The sequence below is a fragment of the Ictidomys tridecemlineatus genome, chromosome 13, assembly GCF_052094955.1.
Source record: "Ictidomys tridecemlineatus isolate mIctTri1 chromosome 13, mIctTri1.hap1, whole genome shotgun sequence".
In the NCBI taxonomy this organism is placed as follows: domain Eukaryota; kingdom Metazoa; phylum Chordata; class Mammalia; order Rodentia; family Sciuridae; genus Ictidomys; species Ictidomys tridecemlineatus.
The window spans coordinates 8,297,629-8,320,635 of NC_135489.1; the positions used below are offsets into that span (position 1 = coordinate 8,297,629).

The following is a 23,007-nucleotide window of genomic DNA, read 5'->3' on the forward strand; positions in this document are numbered from 1 at the left end:
ATAAAAGAGATTCTATATGTAAAGATATTTATGCAGTTGTATAATAAGAGTCAGAATCATCAGGAAATAAGTTGAAAGTGCCAAAAGACCCTGCCTCTGGTGTGCAAGGATAGCAGCACACCAGAAGAAAGGGTTAACAAGATTTATAGCTTTTAAACCCAGTCCTGGCACTCCCACCACTGTTTCTTAGCTACAGATCATCTTACTGTGGTCAAGGACACTATCCCTAAACTGGGAAAATTCCCAGAAAAGAAGCCTAGGCCATAGAAAAATGGCCAAAGAGAACCTCTACCCTGCCTTCCAGCCCCTTTTGCTCATGGAGGGTGGAGGCTGCTGGCTAAAATGGATGTGGCACTAGGTTTCAGCACTGTTTATGACCTGAGGACAGGAATACTTTCCCCTTTTAAAACCTGACAGGACATCCCGTTTGGCCAGGGGAAAATCAGTTCTTGCGATCCATCACTGGGGAAAGCAGTTCTTACTATAGCAGTACCCCATCAAACTAAATGCATGGGGAGACTGGCAGAATTAACAATGGCACTCAAAAAGAAAAAGACAAACTATGGCAAACCCTTGTCTCTGCAAAGGTATCTTCAAGGAAGCCTAAAGAAAAAAAAAAGAGGAAAGGACCTCTTCCATTACATATCAATACGCAGAGTATAAGAAAAAAAAAAAAGCCCAAAAGGAGACTTTGGGTAAAATCGACAGTGGAGAACTCATTTAAAGTTGATGGAATTGTGATAATGACAAGACAGACAGGTCAGGCTGAAAAATATCCTATACTCCAACCCCTTGACTGCCACCTGAGAGAGAAAAGATTAAGACCGTTTTTGTATATGGCAGATTTTCCAAACCTCTCCTTGGGATGAAATTTGTTTTGTGAATTACATTTGCAGATAAAATTAATAAGGATTATTCAGAATATGAATTTAAGAAAGGGTGTGAAACTAAAAAAGAAAAAAATACATAGGTATGGAAATACTTTAGAATGTAAAATTAGAAGGTAAAAGAAATGTCTCTGGATAAGAAACTATTTTTGTCTGGCAAAGTAATATTCTTGTGCTAAAGTCCAATATAAAAGAAAACAAAACTAAGGATGTAAAGAAGTTGTGAATGTTTAAGGAAGTAAGTCGCAGACAGTTTGTGGAAGGTAAATCTCAAAAAGTTTGTGATTGTGATTAAATTGGCTATAATTAGCACAGTCAAAGTTATTTGAACTTTAATGAACTAATATGAAGCAAAGTCTGAAACAGATCTTCTCTTACCCATCAGGATAATTTTCCTGTATTTGTTAGGTTTAATTACTTGGGGAAACTATGTCTTAAAGGCATTAGGATTTGTACCTGTTTTAAAGTCTTAAATGATTACTTTGTAACTGGTTAAACAAACAAATGTTATTTAGATTATAATAATATAAATGACAACCTAAATATATGTGATTAGGTATATATATGCATTTGAGAATTATATTATCTGTCTAAGGCTTTTGTAAGTACTATGTAAAAGTTTATAAAGTGAAAGTTTAGGTAACTTTACTGGCAAGATAACTAATAAACACTTTTGTACATTGTATCTGACATAGATGGGCCACGCTATCATTTGAAGACCTGTTTTACATCTGCTTGCTTTGATTAAGTCAATTTCTGATGATTAACAATTTCTTAAATTTATGAGTTTTAAGGCTATCCTTTATTTTTTTCCTAATCCATGCAGACCTGTGATTATTGTTACTGTATACTATGGATTCAAATTTGTACTTTAAAAGTTAACATTAGTTAAATGTAAAGCTTAGGAGAGGACTTTGCCAAGTTGATGTTCTCCAAACTAAAATTATCAGTAGTAATAGTCTCAGATTTGTATAGAAATAACAAATTTGGTTGATACTTATTCATGTTATTTGCTGTTTTATAGCTGGACAAAGTAACCTGTTGTCAGTATGTTATATATACAATTTTGTGTTACTCTTCACCCTGTATTAGGAATTTAAATGTATTTTTGGAGGGTAATAAGGACAGCCTGATCTATTTAAAGGTGACATTATAAAACATGGAAGCATTTTACCACCTTTTCCACAAAAAAAGGCCTTTGTTTGTTTCATGTTTTGATGTAATGTTGTATTGTGTTATTTGTCAAAAGCCCTGGCTTACTTAAGATAAAACTCTGCCTCCCACTTTACTCCATGTTAGAATGACTCCAAAATAGGCTAAACATGAGCTCATTTATAGTTTTGTTCAAAAGATCAGATTTTGTTGTAAAAATTATCGTTATCTCAAAATAAACAGGGATATAATATTTTTAAAAAGTTAAATACCTCTTTCTTATCCTACTTAATGATTAGCAAAATTAGTTTTCAATTTCCTATTTTCTCTTGAAACAATAGAGTGAGGTTACTTTTTAGTTTACAGCCCATAATTTCTTTAAAACCTACATATTTCAAAAAATATACTTGCTGTAAATTCTGGAACCATTTTGATAGCATTGAATTACAAACAAATTCAAATTTTCCTAGATGAAGAATAAAATATATTGACTCAGATACTTGAAAGGCTCAGGGGTATCTCAATACAGTGTTGGTGCTCAAGAAGTCATTAATTTTATAACTTTTACCTACATAAATAAAGTAGATACTTTATTCAGAAATAAAGTAGATGTTTCTGTGTAAGTTTAGAATCTTCTGATCTCAGGTGACAAGATCATTGTTCTAATAAATAAACTTGGAATTTTCTAATTGCTTTTTAATCATGCTAGATGGGTCAATATTTGGTCTACCACAGTGACATATTTGCCTTAGAGGTATGTGCCTCAGTGTACTAAAAGAAAAAATACTAGTACACACACGCACATGTATAGAAATCACCACAGTGTGCATATGACAAATAAAATTGTTGAGTATATTCATAGATAGTAAATGTCACCTTGTCCAGTTTTTAAGTAAAAGCAGTTTATTTTCAGGTTGCATTGCTACTGTAATGTGAATAATGGTGATTACAGTGAAAAAAAAAACATTTGGAATCTGTTATGGTTTGAAAATAAGCTGTTCCTGGAGAAGATTATGTGACAGCATTCAGAGGTGAAATTACTAAATTATGAGACCTGTAGCTGAATCAGTGGGATAATTCATTTGCTGGATTAATAACAGAAAGGATTATTGGGTGATGACTGTAGGCAGGTGGGCATAGCTGAAGGAAGTAGATCACTGGGGGTACACATTTGGTGTTTAAATTTTTCCTGGACCCCTTCCTCTCTCTCAGTCCCTGCTCTCTGGATGCCATAAGCTTAGCCTTGCTCCTCCACACACCCTTCTTCCATGATGTTCTGCCTCATCTTGGGTCCGGAGCAATTTCAGTCAGCCAACTATGAACTCAATTTCTAAAACTGTGAGACCTGAAATAAACTTCTTCTCTAAATTGTTTTTGTCAGGTATTTTGGTTCCAGTAATAAAAAGCTGACTAACAGAATAAAAAGAGAGAAAGACACAGAGCAAAATGTTACCATTCTTAGATAAATTAAAAGTCAACAGTATTTTACAGAGAATGCTAAAACATTAAAAATAACAAGTTTTCACAAGTTTGATAATTAAAGAAACTTAGCTCTTTCATTAGCATATGTCAAGAAAAATCTCAATTGATGAATAAAGTCCTTAATACAAGACGGAAAGTACTCGAATCCTAAGGCAAATAAATTTGGACAGAGAGGAACAACATGATCTAAAGATACACCTACTAAAAAAGGTCATGACATGACAGTTCCCTTAGCTACACTAGCTAAGTATAACCACCAGATCTGTCCCCAATAGAAGGTAGGAGGTTAATTTAGGAATCCTCTGACCCCTTTCTGTATCTTCCCTCCATCCCCACAGCAAGTAAATTTTGGCTGAGCACAGCTACTCCCCTCCCCTCGCCTGTAATCATCGAATTTCTCTGGGATGGCTACCACCAGCCCAGTGTCTGCAACAGAAACAGACCTCAGGGATCTGAAACCCTAGTTTTCCTCCATGTATAGCTTCCTCAATGCCACTGCTTTTGTCCTGCTCCCAAGACACTTAAAATTATCTCATAAAAGAAAAGAAAACTGGTGGCTTTCGAGAAATTTGGCTTTCCAAATAAAAGCAATGAAACAAATAAAAACAAGAGGCACAAAATCGAGCAACAACAGGAGGTGGAAATACAGTTCTGCTTTATCTGGAGCTCTGATTTGAAACCAAATCCTGCTTCAAAACCCCTGTCTGGTTGTTGCTGTTCCCTTGCTTCCTAATGATTTAGGATGAAGAGCAATACTGAGCCTGTGGAGCCACTGAGACCTGCAGCTTTTCCTTCCCAGGCTCATGCCACCACATCCACACCCCTGTCTTCTTTCAGGAGCTTGGATTCCATCCAGTGCAAGGAAGACCCTTACTCTCATCCAGTCCACATGGGGTGGGAGCTTGTGAATCACTCTGTTCTAGGTACCTATTTCCTTTTGTCATCTAGATCTCAATCTGATTTGCCAGTTCCTGGAATTGATATTATAACTTAATAATATCCAATTTGTTTTCATCTCCTACACATGACAGTAAGTTTCATGAAGACAGCTATCACAACGTGATATTCCATCTACACTGTAGGCCTTAAACATACCATGGATGACTATCTCCACATCCATCCAGTTTCCTCTAATTTTCCCTTCTATGATATGGCAAATCCACATTTCCTTGAATCTCTTTATAGGTCAAGCTCCAGAAATGATTCAGATGCTGTTAAAATGAAGCATGAAAACTGATTTCGAACTGATTTTGGTAAGAGAGGCAATGAGGAGTAACAGAGCTGGTACGCCCAGTTCTACAGGGAACTCCCCACTTATATCCTGCAGCTAAGTTATAGCAATCAAAGCAGCAGAGAGAAGGACATCCTGACTTCATGTCTTCCAGATGGTCCCCAGGGAGAACCCATCCTTTAGTTGGGCCTGTTCTGTGCTAGTGTCCTAACATCAGGCTAGTATTCCCCATTCTTCCAAATAATGCATTTTTTCATATTACTTGCCTTTCCATTGTATTCCTATGTTGTTATTGACAACCAAATTCTTAATGATGCAGGATCAAATACTTTTTATCTTTGTTGTCCTTTGTTTATTATGTTAAATAAAAACTTAAACAGTTAAGGTTTATATAAGAGGTACCACCCATTGTCCTTTGCTAGACAATGCAAGAACCTTCAGAGGTGAACTGATAGATTATAAGAGCTGTGAGTTGATCATTGGATTAAATCACTGAAACAGATCAACTAAGTGCTAACAAAAGGCAGGCAGGGTGTGGTTGGAGGAGGCAGGTAGCTGGGGTGTTTATTTGTCCTCACTGTGCAGAAGGAGCCTTCTGTTTCCTGGTGCTCATGTCCTGAAGTGCTTTGCTCATCCACACCCTTCTGCCATAATGTTCTGTTTCATCTTGAGCACAGAACAATGGGGTTGGCCATCTACAAACTGAGATCTCTGAAATGGTGGGCCCAAAATAAACTTTTCCTCCTCTAAAATTTTTCTTGTTTCTTTGGTCATAGCAGGAAAAAAAGCTGACTAAAAGAGTACATGTTGTGTAATATTTCAAACAGGTTAAACATATTTGTCATCATTTATCATTTCTTTGTGGTAAAAAACATTCAAAATCCTTTCCTCTCCTTTTCTGCAATTTTCAGTACATCATCCTTATCACTGTATTAGGATTCTTTAGAGGAACAGAACCAAAAGGTGATACACACACACACACACACACACACACACACACACACACACACACACGTAATTATGAAAAGGGGATTGTTAGACAGGCTTAGACAATCAGAAGCTGGAGAGTCCCACAGTGGCCAAATGCAGGCTGGAGGGCTGGAGGAAATGTAGCTGTTCACTGCAAGAATCTGGAGACTCAGAAGAAGAGGGATCAATGATGCCACCCCACACTAGGGCCAAAGGACTAAAAATTCCCTGAAGAGTCACTGATCAGAGTCTTCTTTGGAAGAGTGCAGGAGCAGGAGTCTGGCATCCTCAGGACAGCAGCAATCAAGAACTCGCTCAAAGTGCTCCCTCCTTTTCTATTTCCTGAAATAAATTAAAGAGTATATGTATTAGTTCTTCTTTAAAAGTCTTGTAGAACTTGGCTGTGAATCATCCAGTCCTGGGCTTTTCTTAGTTTGTAGACTTTTTTTTTTCTGTAGTGTCACAACAGGCACTACAGAAATACAGAAAATAAATTTGTGATATTTCCTTTTTCATCCCATATGTTAGTAATTTGAGTTTTCTCTCTCCTCTTTGTTAGCGTGGCTAAGAATCTGTCAATTTTATTTTTTTTCAACGAACTAACTTTTTGTTCTGTCAATTTTTTCAATTCTTTTGTTTCAATTTCATTGATTTCAGCTCTGAATTTAATTATTTCCTTTCTTCTGCTGCTTTTGGTGTTGATTTCTTCTTTTTCTAGGGCTTTGAGATGTAATGTTAAGTCATTTATTTGTTGACTTTTTCTTCTTTTAAAGAATGAACTCCATGCAATGAACTTTCCTCTTAGAACTACTTTCATAGTGTCCCAGCGATTTCAATGTGTTATATCTGCGCTCTCATTCAACTCTAAAAATTTTTTAATCTCCTCCTCGATGTCTTCTGCAGCCCATTGTCCATTTAGTAGCATATTATTTGGGGTTAGGGTTAGGTGTATAAAGACATGAATTGGTGTGAATATACTTTGCATATAACCAGAGATATGAAAACGTGTGCTCTATATGTGTAATAAGAATTGTAATGCATTCCTCTGTCATATATAAATAAAAAAATAAATATTTTTTTAAAAAAAGAAAGCATGTGGGGGTTTGCATGGTGGGCCCAGTTTATAGAATTATCTCCTTAAACTCATGTTCCATTAGCTCACATCTGTTACCTATCAAAAATATCTGAATTAGAAAGCTATGAGATCAGAGCTGAATTTCAGGAAATTTAATCCTATAGTCTCAGGTAGTCTGACTTGAATGTGAGAAACCCTGGAGGGGAAGATATCAATTAGAGCACTATTTCCAACAACCCAACTAATGTATTATGAAGACATAGACCAGAGCAAGGCAGCAGAAGAGGATGTGGCAGAGATTACAAAAAAATATAAAATTGTTTTACATTAAATATAGGTACTCCATATATTCTTTATATATTCCTAGGTGTCTCTCTCTCTCTCTCTCTCTCTCTCTCTCTCTCTCTCTCTCTCTCTCACACACACACACACACACACACACACACACACACACACACACACATACACACACACAAAATATTTTGGAAAAAAAAAACATTTTATTTTGAAAGTTAAAAAAAAAAAGAACTTGCTTAAGAATCAAGCTCTCATCTGCTGCTGCTTCCTGTTCTTTCTGCTTTTCTTCCACACAGGCTCCCAACCTACTGGATGATGCTGGTAATATTCAAGATGGGTCTCTGCCTCGGTTTCCTGCCCCACATAGTAATCATGCCTAGAAACATCCCCAGACACCCAGAAGCCTCCTAATCTTAGGCATCTCCCAATTCAATCAAGTTGACAATTCAAGGTCATCCTACTCTTGACCTTGACTAATCAAGGTCATCCTACTCTGCAAAAGCACACTAGAACTTTTTATTCCTAACTGCAATTTTATAGCCATTGATCAGTCTTTCCCATCCCTCCCTTCCCACCAGTTATTTGTTAGATAATTGGATAAACAAATGATAGTAGATGTTATCTGAATTTACATGAAATTTCTTATATCTAAGAACATATTGTGCATCTTTTATAAAATTATGTCATATATTTTTCTTGTGTTCTTTGTGGATTATATCTTGCTAACACATGTGAAATAAGTAATGAGAGAGATTGAAATAGTTGAAAACTCACACTGCCCCTATATCACAGAAAAAAAAACTGCAACATTTTTATATCAGTTTGAAAACACCTCCATATATATTTCCTTTACAACTATTAAAACTAAAAACTGACTTAATATGGCTTTTCCTTAAAATGGATTACATGTTGTTTGGTAAAAAAGTAGATAAGACAAATATAATAATAAATAATGAAAGCAACATTTTTCATATGTACAGGTGAGGCTAATAAGTAGTGACTCACTGAGATATAAAGATGAGATAGAAAACATTAAAACTCAAACAATTCCCTGGAGAAAAGCATACATCAAAGTTTTTTTTAATTTTTTAATCCAAACATTTTTTATTTTTCCTATATAGTAAATATAGCCAAACAACAACATACTAATTATGATAGGCTCACAAGGGTCAAAAATACACCAGTTATATCCACCCCAATTGTGCCAAATAAACAGTTTCTTTGTGAGAAATTAAATTAATTTTATCTGGCATAGGTAGGATAATTAATTTTAACTGGCTTAAGGTAAAATTATTTCTGAAATACAGACTCAGCCAGTTAATTATTTGCCCATATGCTTCCAATGCCTGCACCTGCCTCACCTTGGCCTGGCAGGATTCTCAAATTCCCCTGCATCTTCAGACTCTGCCAAGGACAATACCACCAGCAGCCACCACCTTGCCTCCAGAAAAGAGAACCAGATTTTCAAATGTGGGTACAGAAAGTTGGAAAATGTTTTTTATTAGTGACATCTATTTAAATGTAACTCTAAGTTATATTATACATTTGTAAAAATATATTATTTGAAATTACCAGTCACAAAAATACATGTTCCAATCACTGACCTCACTGAACTTACACACATACACACAGATATGCTCACACTTAATAATCCCAAGTTAGAAATAACAATCTACCTTTCCCATAATAAAGAAGTGCCAGGCATGGTGACACACCCCTGTAATTCCAGCAGTTCAGGAGGCTGAGGCAGGAAGATCTTGAGTTCAAAGCAAGACTCAGCAATTTGATAGGACCCTATGTAACTTAGTGAGACCCTGTCTCAAATAAAATATAAAATAGGGCTGGGAATCTAGCTCAGTGGTAGTGGTTAAGCACCCCGGGTTCAATCCCTGGAACCAAAAAAAAAAAAAAAAAAAAGAAAGAAAGAAAAAGAGAAAAGTAAATAAAGTTATTTACATTTTTCTGAAAAGATGTTATAATGTATTTTGAGAACACTAATTTTTTTTTTCTGATTTTTGTACACCGAAAAACTACCTATGTGTTTGTTTTTAAATATACACACTTTTGGGTCCCAAATTTATATATCTACTAATTTTAAATTTTTATTATATAAAATACCCTATCTGGTAGAGATAAAAAGAAAATACAGATTTAAGAAATGCCCCTGTGGGAGATAAGGAATCAGATAAAGCACTTGTCTCTAAATTCCATTTGTTTTCTTCATCCTGTAAATTTTGCTGGACATACATATGGTAATCTGATTTTAGCATGATGGAATAAGAAGTGAATTTGAAACAGCAATGTGCTCTAGAATCAGTCTTTAACTTTACTGACTTCCTATTCACTTTGTATGTAAGTAAAACCATCACCACAAAATCATTTTTAAAAAGACTATGTAATAGAATTTTAAATCAAAGTTGGTTGAAAAGCAAAGAGATGATTTTTGCTTGTTACTGAGATATTGATGCTTTTTCTGCTCTGATTTCCTATCATTTAGAGAGAAATTGAGAGGCTGCCAAATGCTACAGGGATTTAAATACCATTAAATTAAGCATAATAAAATGATAGGGAAACAGAAAGCGATGGCCAGTAGCAGAGAAATATTAAATGAAAAATCTCTCAATTATGTCAACAACCATATTAAGTTTAACTGTGTGAATTAAAAAGAAATAAATCCAGCAATTGGAAAGGGTATTCTCAACTGTATCAGAAGCAAACAGCCATTTTATTAAAAATAAACTGAAATTCAAGGAAATATTACACTGCCTTCATGAACCCAAATTAGTGCTATTTTTTAAACTCAGTAGCTAAATTTTGGAAAGCACAATGGAATCGTGGGATTTGGTAGTAGAAGATATTTCAGCTACTTAAAGCAAGCTATTCTTTTAAAAATTATGAACACAGTGTATCACTTGGCCAAAAGTACTCAAATATTCAGCCCAAACCCAGAATAAGAGCACCTTCCTTTCATATTTCCATAAGTCCCATGTTCTTGTGACGTGTGAGCTGAACCACAAGTTAACCAGTAGCTCTTCCACTGTATAGTAAAACAACCAAGTCAATGTTGGAAAAGGACCCACATTAACAGCACATTGAAGACACTGCCAGCACTTGCAGGTCTATAGGTTAGGTCAGTGGCTCTCAGGTGTTCATTGTCATCAGGTTCCACCTGTAGAGCTTGTTAAAATACAGTCTACCTACAAACCTGGAGTTTCTGATAGAGGAGGTCCAGACAGGGCATTTGCTGCTACTACTAATGTAAGCTCCACATTTTGAGAACATCTGGGCTAGATAGTAAGTCAAAAGGATTGGATAGAACATAAACGTTTTGATGTGCATTTTTTATATGTAATTGTATCTTTTATATCTAAAATACTGTCTAAAATAGTACTTATGGAGTGGTGTTTTACAGATTATCAAAACACTTTAATAAAATTTTCTTTTTAATAGGTTTATCGGGTGCTTTTCTGTAACCTAGGACTGACACCATGTACAACTAATTTAACTTGTAGAAGTTCTCTCCAGATTCAAATTGCAAAATTAATCAAGTAGCTGAATGATGTGAATAAATTAAGAAAAAAATGCTTTGTGCATGCAAAGAAAAATGTAGTGATTTTGGTATGTATCATTCTGTTGTTCTTAAAAAGATTTACAAAATATTTTCTTGGGTTCAGTAATAGCTCTGCTTTTTTTTGGTTGGGGGGAAAGAGGAGGAGAGTACCAAGGATTGAACTCGGGGGCATTTGGCCACTGAGCCAGTCATCAGTCCTATTTGTATTTTCTTTAGAGCCAGGGTCTTACTGAGTTTCTTAGCACCTTGTCATTGCTGAGGCTGGCTTTGAACTAGGGATCCTCTTGCCTCAGCCTCCCACGCTACGAGGATTAAAGGCCTGTGCCACCATACCCAGTAATAACTCTGACAATACCAAATGGTATTGATTGGGTTGATAATATTAAGTAGACTTACACTGAAATTTAGCTCCCAGAACTAATTTTCATTTCTCTATTCCAACCTCTCAAATTCTTTCCCCATTTGGTTCTAATACAATTCTTATCCCTGGTTTACAATAAATTAAGGGATTCTAAGGAAGCTACAGCAGCTCCAAACAATGTAATTTGGAAACAGACCCAGCGCTGCCTTCTGAAATGCTTCTAAACATGTAGAGTCTTCTAGAGTGGAACCAGCCTTGCATTTTTGTTTCATTTCTAGGCAGAAAGAGTAGACTTCCTATAAATACTTCTCAGGACCACATGCTTCTAAGAAGCCATACATCTTGTGAGCCTTCAGCATATGCACCTATGTCTGTTGCACTAGAAGCTCTCTCATGACCCCTGGTCCTCTCGCTTTCCTTAGGTCATTCCTAAGGCTTTGTAAATTTAGGAAGTAATATAAAATTAAATTGTTCTATCTGGGCATGGAGGCACATACCTGCACTCTCAGTGACTCAGGAAGATGACACAGGAGGATCACAAGTTCAAGATCAGCCTCAGCAATTGAATGAGACCCACAGCAACTTAGCAAGACCCTGTCTAAAAATACAGAATAAAAAGGCCTGGGGTTGTAGCTCAGTAGTAAAGCACAATTCAGTCCACAATGACTGATGATGATGAATGAATATGATAAATAAAATTGCATCCTAATTTCATGTTTTAATAGGCCTTACTACCATGAGGAAATCAACCTTAGCCAAATTCATTTAATACTAATCGATGCTCACACCATTCTGCACACTACCTAAAAATTCTAAGAAGGTTCTGTAAATTTTGCACACTAACTGGTTTTCATTAAAATTTAACCATTTTCCTATTTTTTATATAAAAAAATTATACAAAGTAATCTATTTACCTGCATCACCCCTCCCCAAAATAATTTTTATCTGAGTTTTTTCCAATTAAGTCTTCTTTAAAAAGAAAGATAAAGTGAATGTCAAGTATCACAAAGTAACTGAAGAAGCTGCTGAGGTTCAGAAGCTACTTAAGTCCCTGGAGATGCACTGTTACTGCCCCTATATTCAGCTAGCCCTGTCTTATTTTCAGACTATCATGGTACTTATCATCATCAAAAATGAAGCTGAACACCTGCATATAGCTGGAAGGCCTTGACTTCTGTGAGTTGACTTATGAACTGACTTCACAACCTCTGAACTAACCAACAATCATTTTTTAAAATATACTGCATCCTAATAAACTTGGAATCAGAGTTTTTTCAGCCACATTCTATATCTACTGAAAAGAATTGATGGCATCACTTTAGTGACAAAATAACGTGAGGTTCCTTCATATCTAACATAGTCTCCCAAAGTATATGTTTTTACCTTTTAAACAAAAATATGTTAAAGCATGACTTGGAGAAACTGGCTCCACACCATTGGGCAATCATGTCTAGTAAGAAATAATTCACATTTAATTTAGATATTTATTTAACACTTGGGAAGAAAGACATTTGATGGAAATAACTATTCTGAGAAGAAAATAGTTTAAACTTTTATTTAAAAGTTTACAAAAACAGATCCTATAATGTATTAATTGCTTAATTGCTCTATTTTTCTTTTGTTAAACTTTCCTTTACTTTTTGTTTCCTTTATTCCTTCTCATTTCTTCCCTCCTTCCTCCACTTATTTTTCTTTCTTTCTCCTCTTCTTTTTAGTCATTCTTTGTTTGTTTTCTGCCATGTGAAAATTTATCTTTGGCGCCACATAGATGGGGTAAAAGCAATCTGTTCAAATTAGTCACTGTGGAGATTCCAGTGCATACAATTTACTTATTTATTTACTTGTGGTACTGAGGATTCAACCAAGAGGCTATCTTACCACTGAATCACATTCCCAGCCCTCTTTACTTTTTATGTTAAAATAGGGTCCCACTAAGTTATTGAGGCCTTCATTAAGACGCAGAGGATGGCCTCAAACTTGCAGTCCTCCTGCCTCAGTTTCTCAAGTTGCTGTGATTACAGGTATGCACCACCTCACTCAGTTCTATTCCAGTGTGAGCAAACATGAACCATCAATCATTACCTAACATGTACTGATTGCCAACTACAGCAGTCATATTACAAATCTGATCTAGATAAATACATGCAGATCCATTTAAATAAAACTAACATATTGAAGAGTAGTATACAAACATACAAATCAGTAAATTTAAGTGAAACTCAATGATGTGAATTTTATATGTACAACTATGTATCGCATTCCATGTTAAATCACCGCATGCTATAGCAATTTTAATAGATATCATTATTAGAACTTAATAAGGAGCAAAACCTATCACACTGATTTCTGTCACAGTAAGTTGCGATTATCATAATACCAGATGCTGTATCTTTAAAAAGTCAGAGGAAAATATATTTTTTTAAAGGCAATGTCATTTATACAAAAATTCCAGTTAAATCATGAGGTGGCCTAAGTAAACAGAAAGCATACAGAGGCTTTGGAGATATTATACAGTTTTTCCTAAGACAAATAATGTATGCCACAGGATGCCAGCAAAATGTGGCAAAGTAGGTAGCTTCAAGCATATAAAAATTAAGGGAAGTAGGTGCAATCAACTGTGTTGGAATTCTGGAACACAGTCACAGGTTTCCAGAGTCAAGGAATCACTGCATCCAGGAAAAAAAAAAAAACTTGAATATGGTAAGAAATCTCTATGGCATCTTTTCGTGTCCTTTAATGCTCAGCATTACCCTGATCCAAAGTCAGACAATACAAGGAAATAAATCTACCTCTAACATACTTTATGAATGATGTAAAGATCTTAAACACAATAGTTGCAAAAAAAATTTAGCAACATCTTGAAAGAATTTTACATTATGAGTGAATATGATACATCCAAGAATGCCAGGGTGGTAAGAAAATCAATCACATTAAATACATCAGGGCTGAAGATGTAGCTCACTGGTAGAGAGTGTTCTGGGCTTGCACAGGGTCCTGGGTTCACTCACAGCACTGCAGAACAAAACAAAACAGAAAAAAAACACCTACCAAAGAACACCACATTAACAGAATTAAGGGGAAAAAATACATCATCATCTCAGTTGATGCAAAAAAGCATTGGACAAAGTCCAACACCCTAAAGAGAGAAAAGAAAATCCTCAATAAACTAGAAAAAAGGCTGAGAGGAATTTTCTCAACATAGTGAGCAACATATGAAAACCCACAGCTGACCTAATAATCCACAGTGGACCCTTAAAGCAGTCTCCCTGAGACAGCTGGCTTCCACCTCTGCTGTCCAACAGTGATGGCAGATTTTAGCCAGAGATGCCAGGAAAGAAAACACCTAAACTGCAAAGGCTGATGTAAAACTATCCCTACTCACTGATAAAGATCTTATAGATGGAAAACACCAAGAACAACAACTGAAAACCAACAAAAGACCATTAAAAAATCTTACTGATAAATAAATCCAGCAAAGATGTAGGGAACAAGGTGAACACATGTAAATTAGTTGTCCTTCTATACCTGAGCAAAGAACCATCAAAAAAATAATTTAAAAACAAATCCTATTTCCAGTACCATCCTAAAGAATAAATTATGTGGAAATAAATTTAAACAAGGCAGTGAAAATTTATACACTGAAAATGATAATCCATTGCTAAAATAAGTGGAAGTGATATCCCATATTCACAGGTAAGAACACTTAATATTGTTAAACCATCAGTACTCCCCAAAGTACTCTGCATCTTCAGAGCAGTCCCTATCAAAATCCCACCAGTCTTTGTTTGCAAAAGTGACAATGCTGATCCTCAGATTCACATTATTTTTTTTGTTTCATAAAATTTATTTTTATTTTCTGTTTTTAAATTGCTTTTATTTTTTAAATACATGACAGCGGAATGCATCACAATTCTTATTACACATATAGAACACAATTTTTCATATCTCTGTATATAAAGTATGTTCACATCAATTATGTCTTCATACATGTACTTTGGATAATGATGTCCATCACATTCCACCATTATTGCTAACCCCCTTCCCCTTCCACCCCTCTGCCCTATCTAGAGTTTGTCTATTCTACCCATGCTCCCTCTCCCGACCCCACTATGAGTCAGTCACCTTATATCTATAGGATATATAAAGAACCCAAAAATCTAAACACCAAAAAAATATAACAACCCAATCAATAAATAGGCCAAGAACATGAACAGACAGTTCTCAGAAGAGGATATTCAATCAATCAACAAATATATGAAAAAATGTTCATCATCACTAGCAATTAGAGAAATGTAAATCAAAACTACTCTAAGATACCATCTTACTCCTGTCAGAATGGCAGCTATTACAAAGAAAAACAACAATAAGTATTGTCAAGGATGTGGGGGAAAAGGCACACTCATATACTGCTGGTGGGACTGCAAGCTGGTGCAGCCAATATGGAAAGCAGTATGGAGAATCCTTGTAAAACTTGGAATGGAACCACCATTTGACCCAGCTATCCCTCTCTTTGGTCTTTATCTAAAGGACTTAAAAACAATATACTAAAGGGACACAGCCACATCAATGTTTATGGCAGCACAATTCACAATAGCTAAACTGTGGAACCAACCTAAATGCCCTTCAGTAGATGAATGGATTAAAAAAATGTGGCATATATACACAATGGAATGTTACTCAGCAATAAAAGAGAATAAAATAATGGCATTTACAGGTAAATGGATGCAGTTGGAGAAGATAATGCTAAATGAAGTTAGCCAATCCCCCCTCCAAAAAAAACAAATGGCAAATGTTTTCACGTTAATTTTTAACAGGGCTGGATTTCCAAAATGATACTGAAAACAGAAGAGCAAAAACTGGAAAATTTAACACTTCCTGATTTCAAAACTTTCAACAAATGAATAACAATCTGAAAAGTGTAGGTACTCACAGAAAAATATATATACCAACATAATGGAATTGCATCCAGAAATAAGCCTATCCATCTATGGGAAAATTGTTTTTTAAAAGATGTCAAGATCATTTGAAGGCAGAAAGAATAAACTGTACAAAAATTGGTGCTGAGGCAACAGAATATCCACATGCAAAATAATAGCTATAGTGCAATCTCATACCATATGCAAAAATTAACTAAAGAGGATCAATGATCTAAATATAACAGGAAAAAATGCAGAGGTCTTGGAAGAGAACATAGGGATAAATCTTGGGTTCAGCAATGGATTCTTAGATAAGAAAACACAAACAATGAAAGGAAAAAATAGAATGGGATTCATCAAAATACAAAACAGCATGCACTGAAAGACACTACTGAGAAAGTAAAAATACAGCATAAAACTGGGAGGAAATGTTCACAAGTCATATATCTTACCATAGCCTGGTGTCCAGAATATATGAAGAATTCGTATAATTCAACAGAAAAACGACAAACAGCCCAATTCAAAACAAAATTAAGTGTAATTTCTGCATAGAAGGTGTACAAATGCCAATATGAAAGCAAAAGTGGGCTCAATGCCATCAGTGGTGACTGCCAGGGCTGGGAGGAGGAGCAGGTCCTTAGCACATACAGCTCCCTGGGGGTTCCTTTTGGAGCAATAAACATGCTTTTTGAATTAGGTAGAGGTGGTGGTTACACAATGTGAAAGTAGTTAATGCCACTAATTTTTCAGTTTAAAATAATTAATTTTATGTTCTGTGATTTCAATTGAGTAAAAAGTAAAAAATAATAAATGGTTCAAGTCAGTTCAAATTGTTTGGGTTTTTATTAATGTAGTTTTAACTTAAAAAATCAAAAAACTTTTATGACTACAGTTTTATGACATCTTAACTTGAAATGTAAATATTTTTCTTATCCTTTAAATCAAAAAATCACTTTTATACAAATTGCTAATCATGCTTTAATAAATAGTGGGTTATTACTAGTCTAGTATGCTAGTCATATCAAAAGCAGAAAGACATCATTTTGTACTTGAATGTAATAATTTATATTGTGAAATTTCATGAAATTATAAAACAAAATATGAATGATTAAAATGTCAAAAATTGCATTTTAAATTGATATGGGACACCATATCATTTGTCTGGTACACATACAAATTTTAAAGAATAATGTGAAACTCCAATAATATTAAAGATTTATAGCATTTGCCTTGTTACACAAATAAATGGGAGATGTAGGAATTAAAGATTAAGATATATATTCAAATTTATGTAATGAAAATGGAAGTATAAATGTATGAATGGACTTATCTACTTGACACATTATAAGCATATGACAAACACTGCAGTAGGGACTGAGTTTTAATATTAAACATTTTACAAAACAAAATAAATATATTTGAAGCCAAAGTTATTGAACAAAGTAAATATAATGTCATTCCTTGAATCTGGAACCATCAGTAGCACATCAATTAGGAATTGATTTGACAGCCTTTCAACTTTTAGATTAATTCATCATTTTCCTTAGACACATCAATTACTGCCCTGCTGCATTAGCTTTCTGAAAGTGACCCATTATGTGACCTAAATGAAGGGATTCAGTAGCTGAGTTCATTTAAGAAAACAAGCTTCCAAATCATTTCATGAGAGGCAAATTGACTAGTTCACAGAGTTTTACCCACAAGAATACTGGCCATTTTTTCCCAATAACTTCTCATTTAAAAATAATATAATTTGCAATATAAGGGAAAGAGAGTATGCATCAACAGAAGAATTATGGTATTATAAATGAGAGAGATAGAGTTCTACATTGAATAAAGCAAATCAGCATTTGTCATAGATATCATATCAAAAATAACAGCTGAGAGTTGCAATTCTACTCATCTGCATTACCGAAAGCTTGGGACTTGTCTTGATACATATTAGGTCATGCGTTTTGGTTATTATGTCTTCTTTTCTCTAGTGGTCACAAAACCCACTGGTTATTTTCTTTCTTCTGATTTGTCTTCTCACAGTTATTCTCTGTCCTGGAAGCTCAAAGTGAATAACCGGAAGAAAATGAGGGTAAGAGTGTAAGACTCTAGGATCTGAGCAGCCAAAGACCCAAGATTCTTTCTTCCTTGCCCCACACCCTGGGAAAAATGGTTGGCTTTAACTCCAGGATTACCATTTGTTCTTTAACTCCCTTTTGTCTCTGCCTGTCCACTCTGTTGCTTTGGGTATCCGTTTATACTGACTTCTAGAGCCCATTTTCCTCTCAAAGCAAATCTACGAAAAGCCTTTCAACTTCTTCCAATATTATGATCCACGTACCACTTTATGGCTGGCCTTATACTACAAATTCCCTCATTCTTTAAGATTCCTTCATTCCTTGGCTGCTTGTAAAGCCTACTGTGTGAAAGAAAGTATGTAAAATAGAAGTACTGCCAACCCTGCCGAGGTGCACCTGGCTCTGTCACACATGGTCCCTCTGGGCCCGTCCCAGGCATTGAATATTATGGACTTCTGGTCTTGAACAGGAGTTCTGCAGCTGTATCTCACACAGATTTCCAACTCTAGACCTCTCTGTAGACCTCTCATGATTGAAGAATATTTTCCACATATTTAAAAGCTTATAATTTTTTAAAAATGCAACAGGAAATTATATGGCCTAACTTATATTAATATATTCACAATATTGACATTTACAAAAAAATGTTTGCCCATCCCTAGTCCAAAGTAATACTCCCTAAGGGTTTGTTGATGTGTTACTATATAAAGGGTTATTAAACATATATCAAATAATTATCAAGAAAAATTATGAGGGGCTGGAGTTGTAGCTCAGCGGTACAGTGCTTGTCTCACATATGAGGCACTGGGTTCAATTTCTAGCACCACATAAAAATAAGTAAATAAAATAAAGTTCAATCAACAACTAAAAATTTTTTTAATTAAAAAAAAGAAAAGAAAAATTATGAGCGACTTTGAGATGCTCAATATAGATTCCTTGTAATTGCTCAATATAGATTCCTCCAGGTAGCATTTGCTGATTTTATACAGCCCAAGAACTTTGAATATCTTTATACTTTATTGTATACTATATATAGATAATCCATAGCAATGCAAATGAATCTCATCCATACACTTGCAGGGGATTTTTTCTGACGTCTTACCTTACTACGTACTATCAAAGAGTCAATTTTTCATCTGTTAAGCACTTTTTTCTTTCAGCATCCTTTTATGCCTCAATTTCTAATATTTACAATCTCCTTTGAACTGATTCAGATAACTTTATGATTTCTTTGTTAAGTAATGAGTTAAGTAAAATAACTGACATGTTCATTTTATGTTTGTATAATATTATAAATTAATCTTTAAAATACATTAATTCTACTATATAGACATGCTCTTGTACCAACATAATAAATATGTATTATAATCACAGCATAGAAATTCAAAAAAACAAGAGCTAAAAAATAGCATTAATAGTTTCTTTTCACACCACACTGTAACATGTACACACCATTTTCTATATTGCTGCAAATTTTTATATACTTAAACTTTTTAGTCACTTGGATCTTGTAAATGAAAGGTAAGAACATTTTCTAAAAGAGAGTTTAGATTATTAAGTTCAAATTTATGAAATATACTGAAAATTTTTTAAATACTAAATCTTATCAATTATTCCAATAGGTTTATTTTTGTATATTCATAAGTATAGGTAGATTTCTAAAATATTTTGCATGAAATTAATATTTTAATAATCATGCATCACCAACATAATTTCCTAATGCCTGTGCAGCCAAAGTTTCAAGTATACCCAATTGTCTTCTATTTAAAATATACACCTTGATTTACTAATGTTTTTAAAGTTAGTTCTCTAACATTCTTATTATCATTTAAAATGAGGGCTTTGAGGCAGATTCAAGATGGCAGGCTAACGGGAGGCTGCATTCTGTGTCGTTCCAGAACTAGGATTCAAGTAGTGGGAATACTCTTTCTTTGCAAGTGATAAAGGACTCCCAACAGCTGCTCCCACACAGGACACCTGGCCATTACCCATGCTCAGGAACTCCAGCTTCCATCCTGTGTGGACCCCCATTTACCAATGTGGGATTTCCCCTGGTCACCTCCATCTTGGGACTCTGCAGCTGCCATCGTCCTCTACACATGGTAGCCTGCCTAAACCTAGGGACATCATACAGGGTCTGGAAGCAACCATCAGCCACAACACTGCACACCACAGAGCTGCATCTCTGAACACATGGCTCAATGCCACAGCCCAGCCCCACCTGACCCAGCATCCCATCACTGAAAGCAGCTGTTTTCATCTTGGGACACCTTTGTCACCATCTTTAGTTGGGGCAACTCCCAGTTTGAAACACTGGCTAGACAGATACCAAGTTGGGGAACTCCCCCCCCCCACTCCCTGGCAGCCACTAACTCATGCAGTGACTGCCCAATATAAAACAGCTCTCCATGACAGGTGTGCAGCCCGGAGAGCTCATTCCACAAGATCTCCGGAGAGAAAGGATCCTGATTGGGAACTAGAAAAGGAGAGCGTGAGTGAGATACAGTTTAGAGACTGAATTAGAGACCAGGAATTGTGAGGTCCACGGTGATATAGAGATAAGACCAAGCACCCACATCACACAAGCAGGCGCCACAGAAGGTCTCTGTGGTACAGTCTCCATCAGGGACTACAAGTAATGTACCTCGCCTACAGGAGCCATACCCCTGAGACCAACCCTCCCACCCTAATAACACTCATAATTCTGAGGGTGGAGATACCAGGAAAGAACAGACAACCCCACCTATTGGATATGAAGGGAAGCTGGAAAGATACTTATATCCAACCAAAACAATCATTGTATCTTCCTTCGAGATCTCTCTCTCTCTCTCTCTCTCTCTCTCTCTCTCTCTCTCTCTCCCCCCGCCCATCCCTCTCTCCCTCCCTCTCCTCCCACCGGCATATCCCCAACATTTGTGAAACCAAGTACTTTTCATGAATAGCCTACTACTGGCAAGTCTGAATAGTATATTACAGTGGTGTTGTATATTCTTTTATCTCCTATTTTTACATTATTTACTTTTCTTAATATTTATGTTTCTTTGTTTTTTGTACTCTACTGTCTTCCCACTTGTCTTCCCAAATCACTTTCTGTCTCTTCTTTTGTTACTCACCAACTTTTTTAGATTCTTCTTTCATGCTTTCTAAGATCTAATAACTCTATATTCTCACCTTCTACCCCCTCACCATCTCATCCTACACTTCACCCCCAGTTCTTTGTCCACCATCAAAAACTGTAGAACTTTTTGCAAACATATTTATATTATAGATAATAATTAAACTTACCATTTCTGTATATTGTGACAAAATCCTAAATGTCTAATATTGTCAAAATGACCATACTACCAAAAGCACTATACAGATTTAATGCAACTCCAATCAAAATCCCAATAACATTGCTCATAGAAATAGAAAAAGCAGTCATGAAATTCATCTGGAAAACCAAGAGACCCAGAATAGCTAGTTATCCTTAGCAAGAAGAGTGAAGCAGGTAGCATCACTATACCAGACCTTAAACTTAATAAGAATTCTATAGCACAAGAAATAAAATCAAGAATCAACAAATGGGATGAATTCAAAATAAAAAGCTTCTTCTCAGCAAAATAAACCATCGGTGAGGTGAACAGAGAGCCTACAGAATGGGAGCAAATCTTTACCACACACACACGAGACAGAGCACTAATCCCTAGGCTACATAAAGAACTCAAAAATCTTAACACCAAAAATACAAATAACCCAATCTATAAATGGGCCATGGAACTGAACAAATACTTCTCAGAAGATGATATATAATCAATCAACAAATACAATCAGTCAACAAATATATGAAAAAATGTTCAACATCTCTAGCAATTAGAGAAATGCAAACCCAAACTACTTTTTCATCTGACTCCAGTCAGAAAGGCAGCTATTAAGAATACAAACAACAATAAGCGTTGGCATGGATGTGGAGAGAAACGCAGACTCACACATTGCTGGTGGGATTGCAAATTGGTGCAATCAATATGGAAAGCAGCATGGAGATTCCTTGGAAAACTGGAACTGGACCCACCATTTGACCCAGCTATCCCATTCCTCAGTTTATACCCAAAGGACTTAAAAACAGTATACTATAGTAATATAGCCACATCAATGTTTATAGCAACACAACTCACAGTTAGCCAGATTGTGGAACCAACCTAGATGTCCTTCAGTAGATGAATAGATAAAGAAATGTGGTATAAAGGAGAATAAAATCATGGCATTTGCATGTAAATAGAAGGAGCTGGAGAACATTATACTAAGTAAAGTAAGCCAATCCCAAAAAAACAAATGCCAAATGTTTTCTCTGATATGAGGAAGCTAATCCATAATGGGGATGGGGAGGAGAGCATGGGAGGAACTGAGGAACTTTAGATAGGGCAAAGGGGAGGAAGGGGAAGAAATGGGGAAGGGGGATAGAAAACCTGGTGGAATGAGGTGGACATCTTTACCCCAAGTACATTTATAAAGATACGAATGGTGTGACTCTACTTTGTATACAACTCGAGACATGAAAATCTGTCCTCTATATGGGTACTATAAATTGAAATGTGTTCTTCTGTCATATATAAAAAATTAGAATAAATAAATAAATTTTAAAAAATAAATAAATAAATGAGGGCTGAATTCTGAGAAGAGTATTCAATACTGCCTCCAAAGTTCTCTTGTCTGAGTCATTGTTCTCTGATGCCTCACTACTACTACTTTCACTGACAACAGAATAGTATCACTATTTCCGAAACCCACAAGGCATCAAAAGATGCAGAGATTTTTCTACAAAAAAATATAGTGGTGGTTTATGCTTTAAAATTAATTACTGCTAGAATGATGATTTTCCAATATGAAAAGTTCTTTGTGCCACTATGTTTTTTGTAAATTGTAGAATATTGAAAAAATAGAAAATTACTCAAATATAGTCTATAAAAGCAATTACCAAATGGACATTAAAGAGATAATATCACATGAAGAATAACATT

At 35.4% G+C, this 23,007-nt stretch overlaps 1 protein-coding gene across 1 annotated transcript in view; it reads right to left on the reverse strand.

Annotated features, from left to right (window-relative positions):
- Window positions 1–2,924: 2,924 nt before the first annotated feature.
- Ccdc102b (coiled-coil domain containing 102B) overlaps window positions 2,925–23,007 on the reverse strand; it is a 113,140-nt gene continuing 93,057 nt past the window's right edge. Inside the window, exon 7 of the mRNA XM_078029903.1 lies at window positions 2,925–6,063. Coding sequence (XP_077886029.1) covers window positions 6,037–6,063 — 27 coding nt within the window. The 3' untranslated portion in view covers window positions 2,925–6,036. The remainder of the gene's footprint in view (window positions 6,064–23,007) is intronic.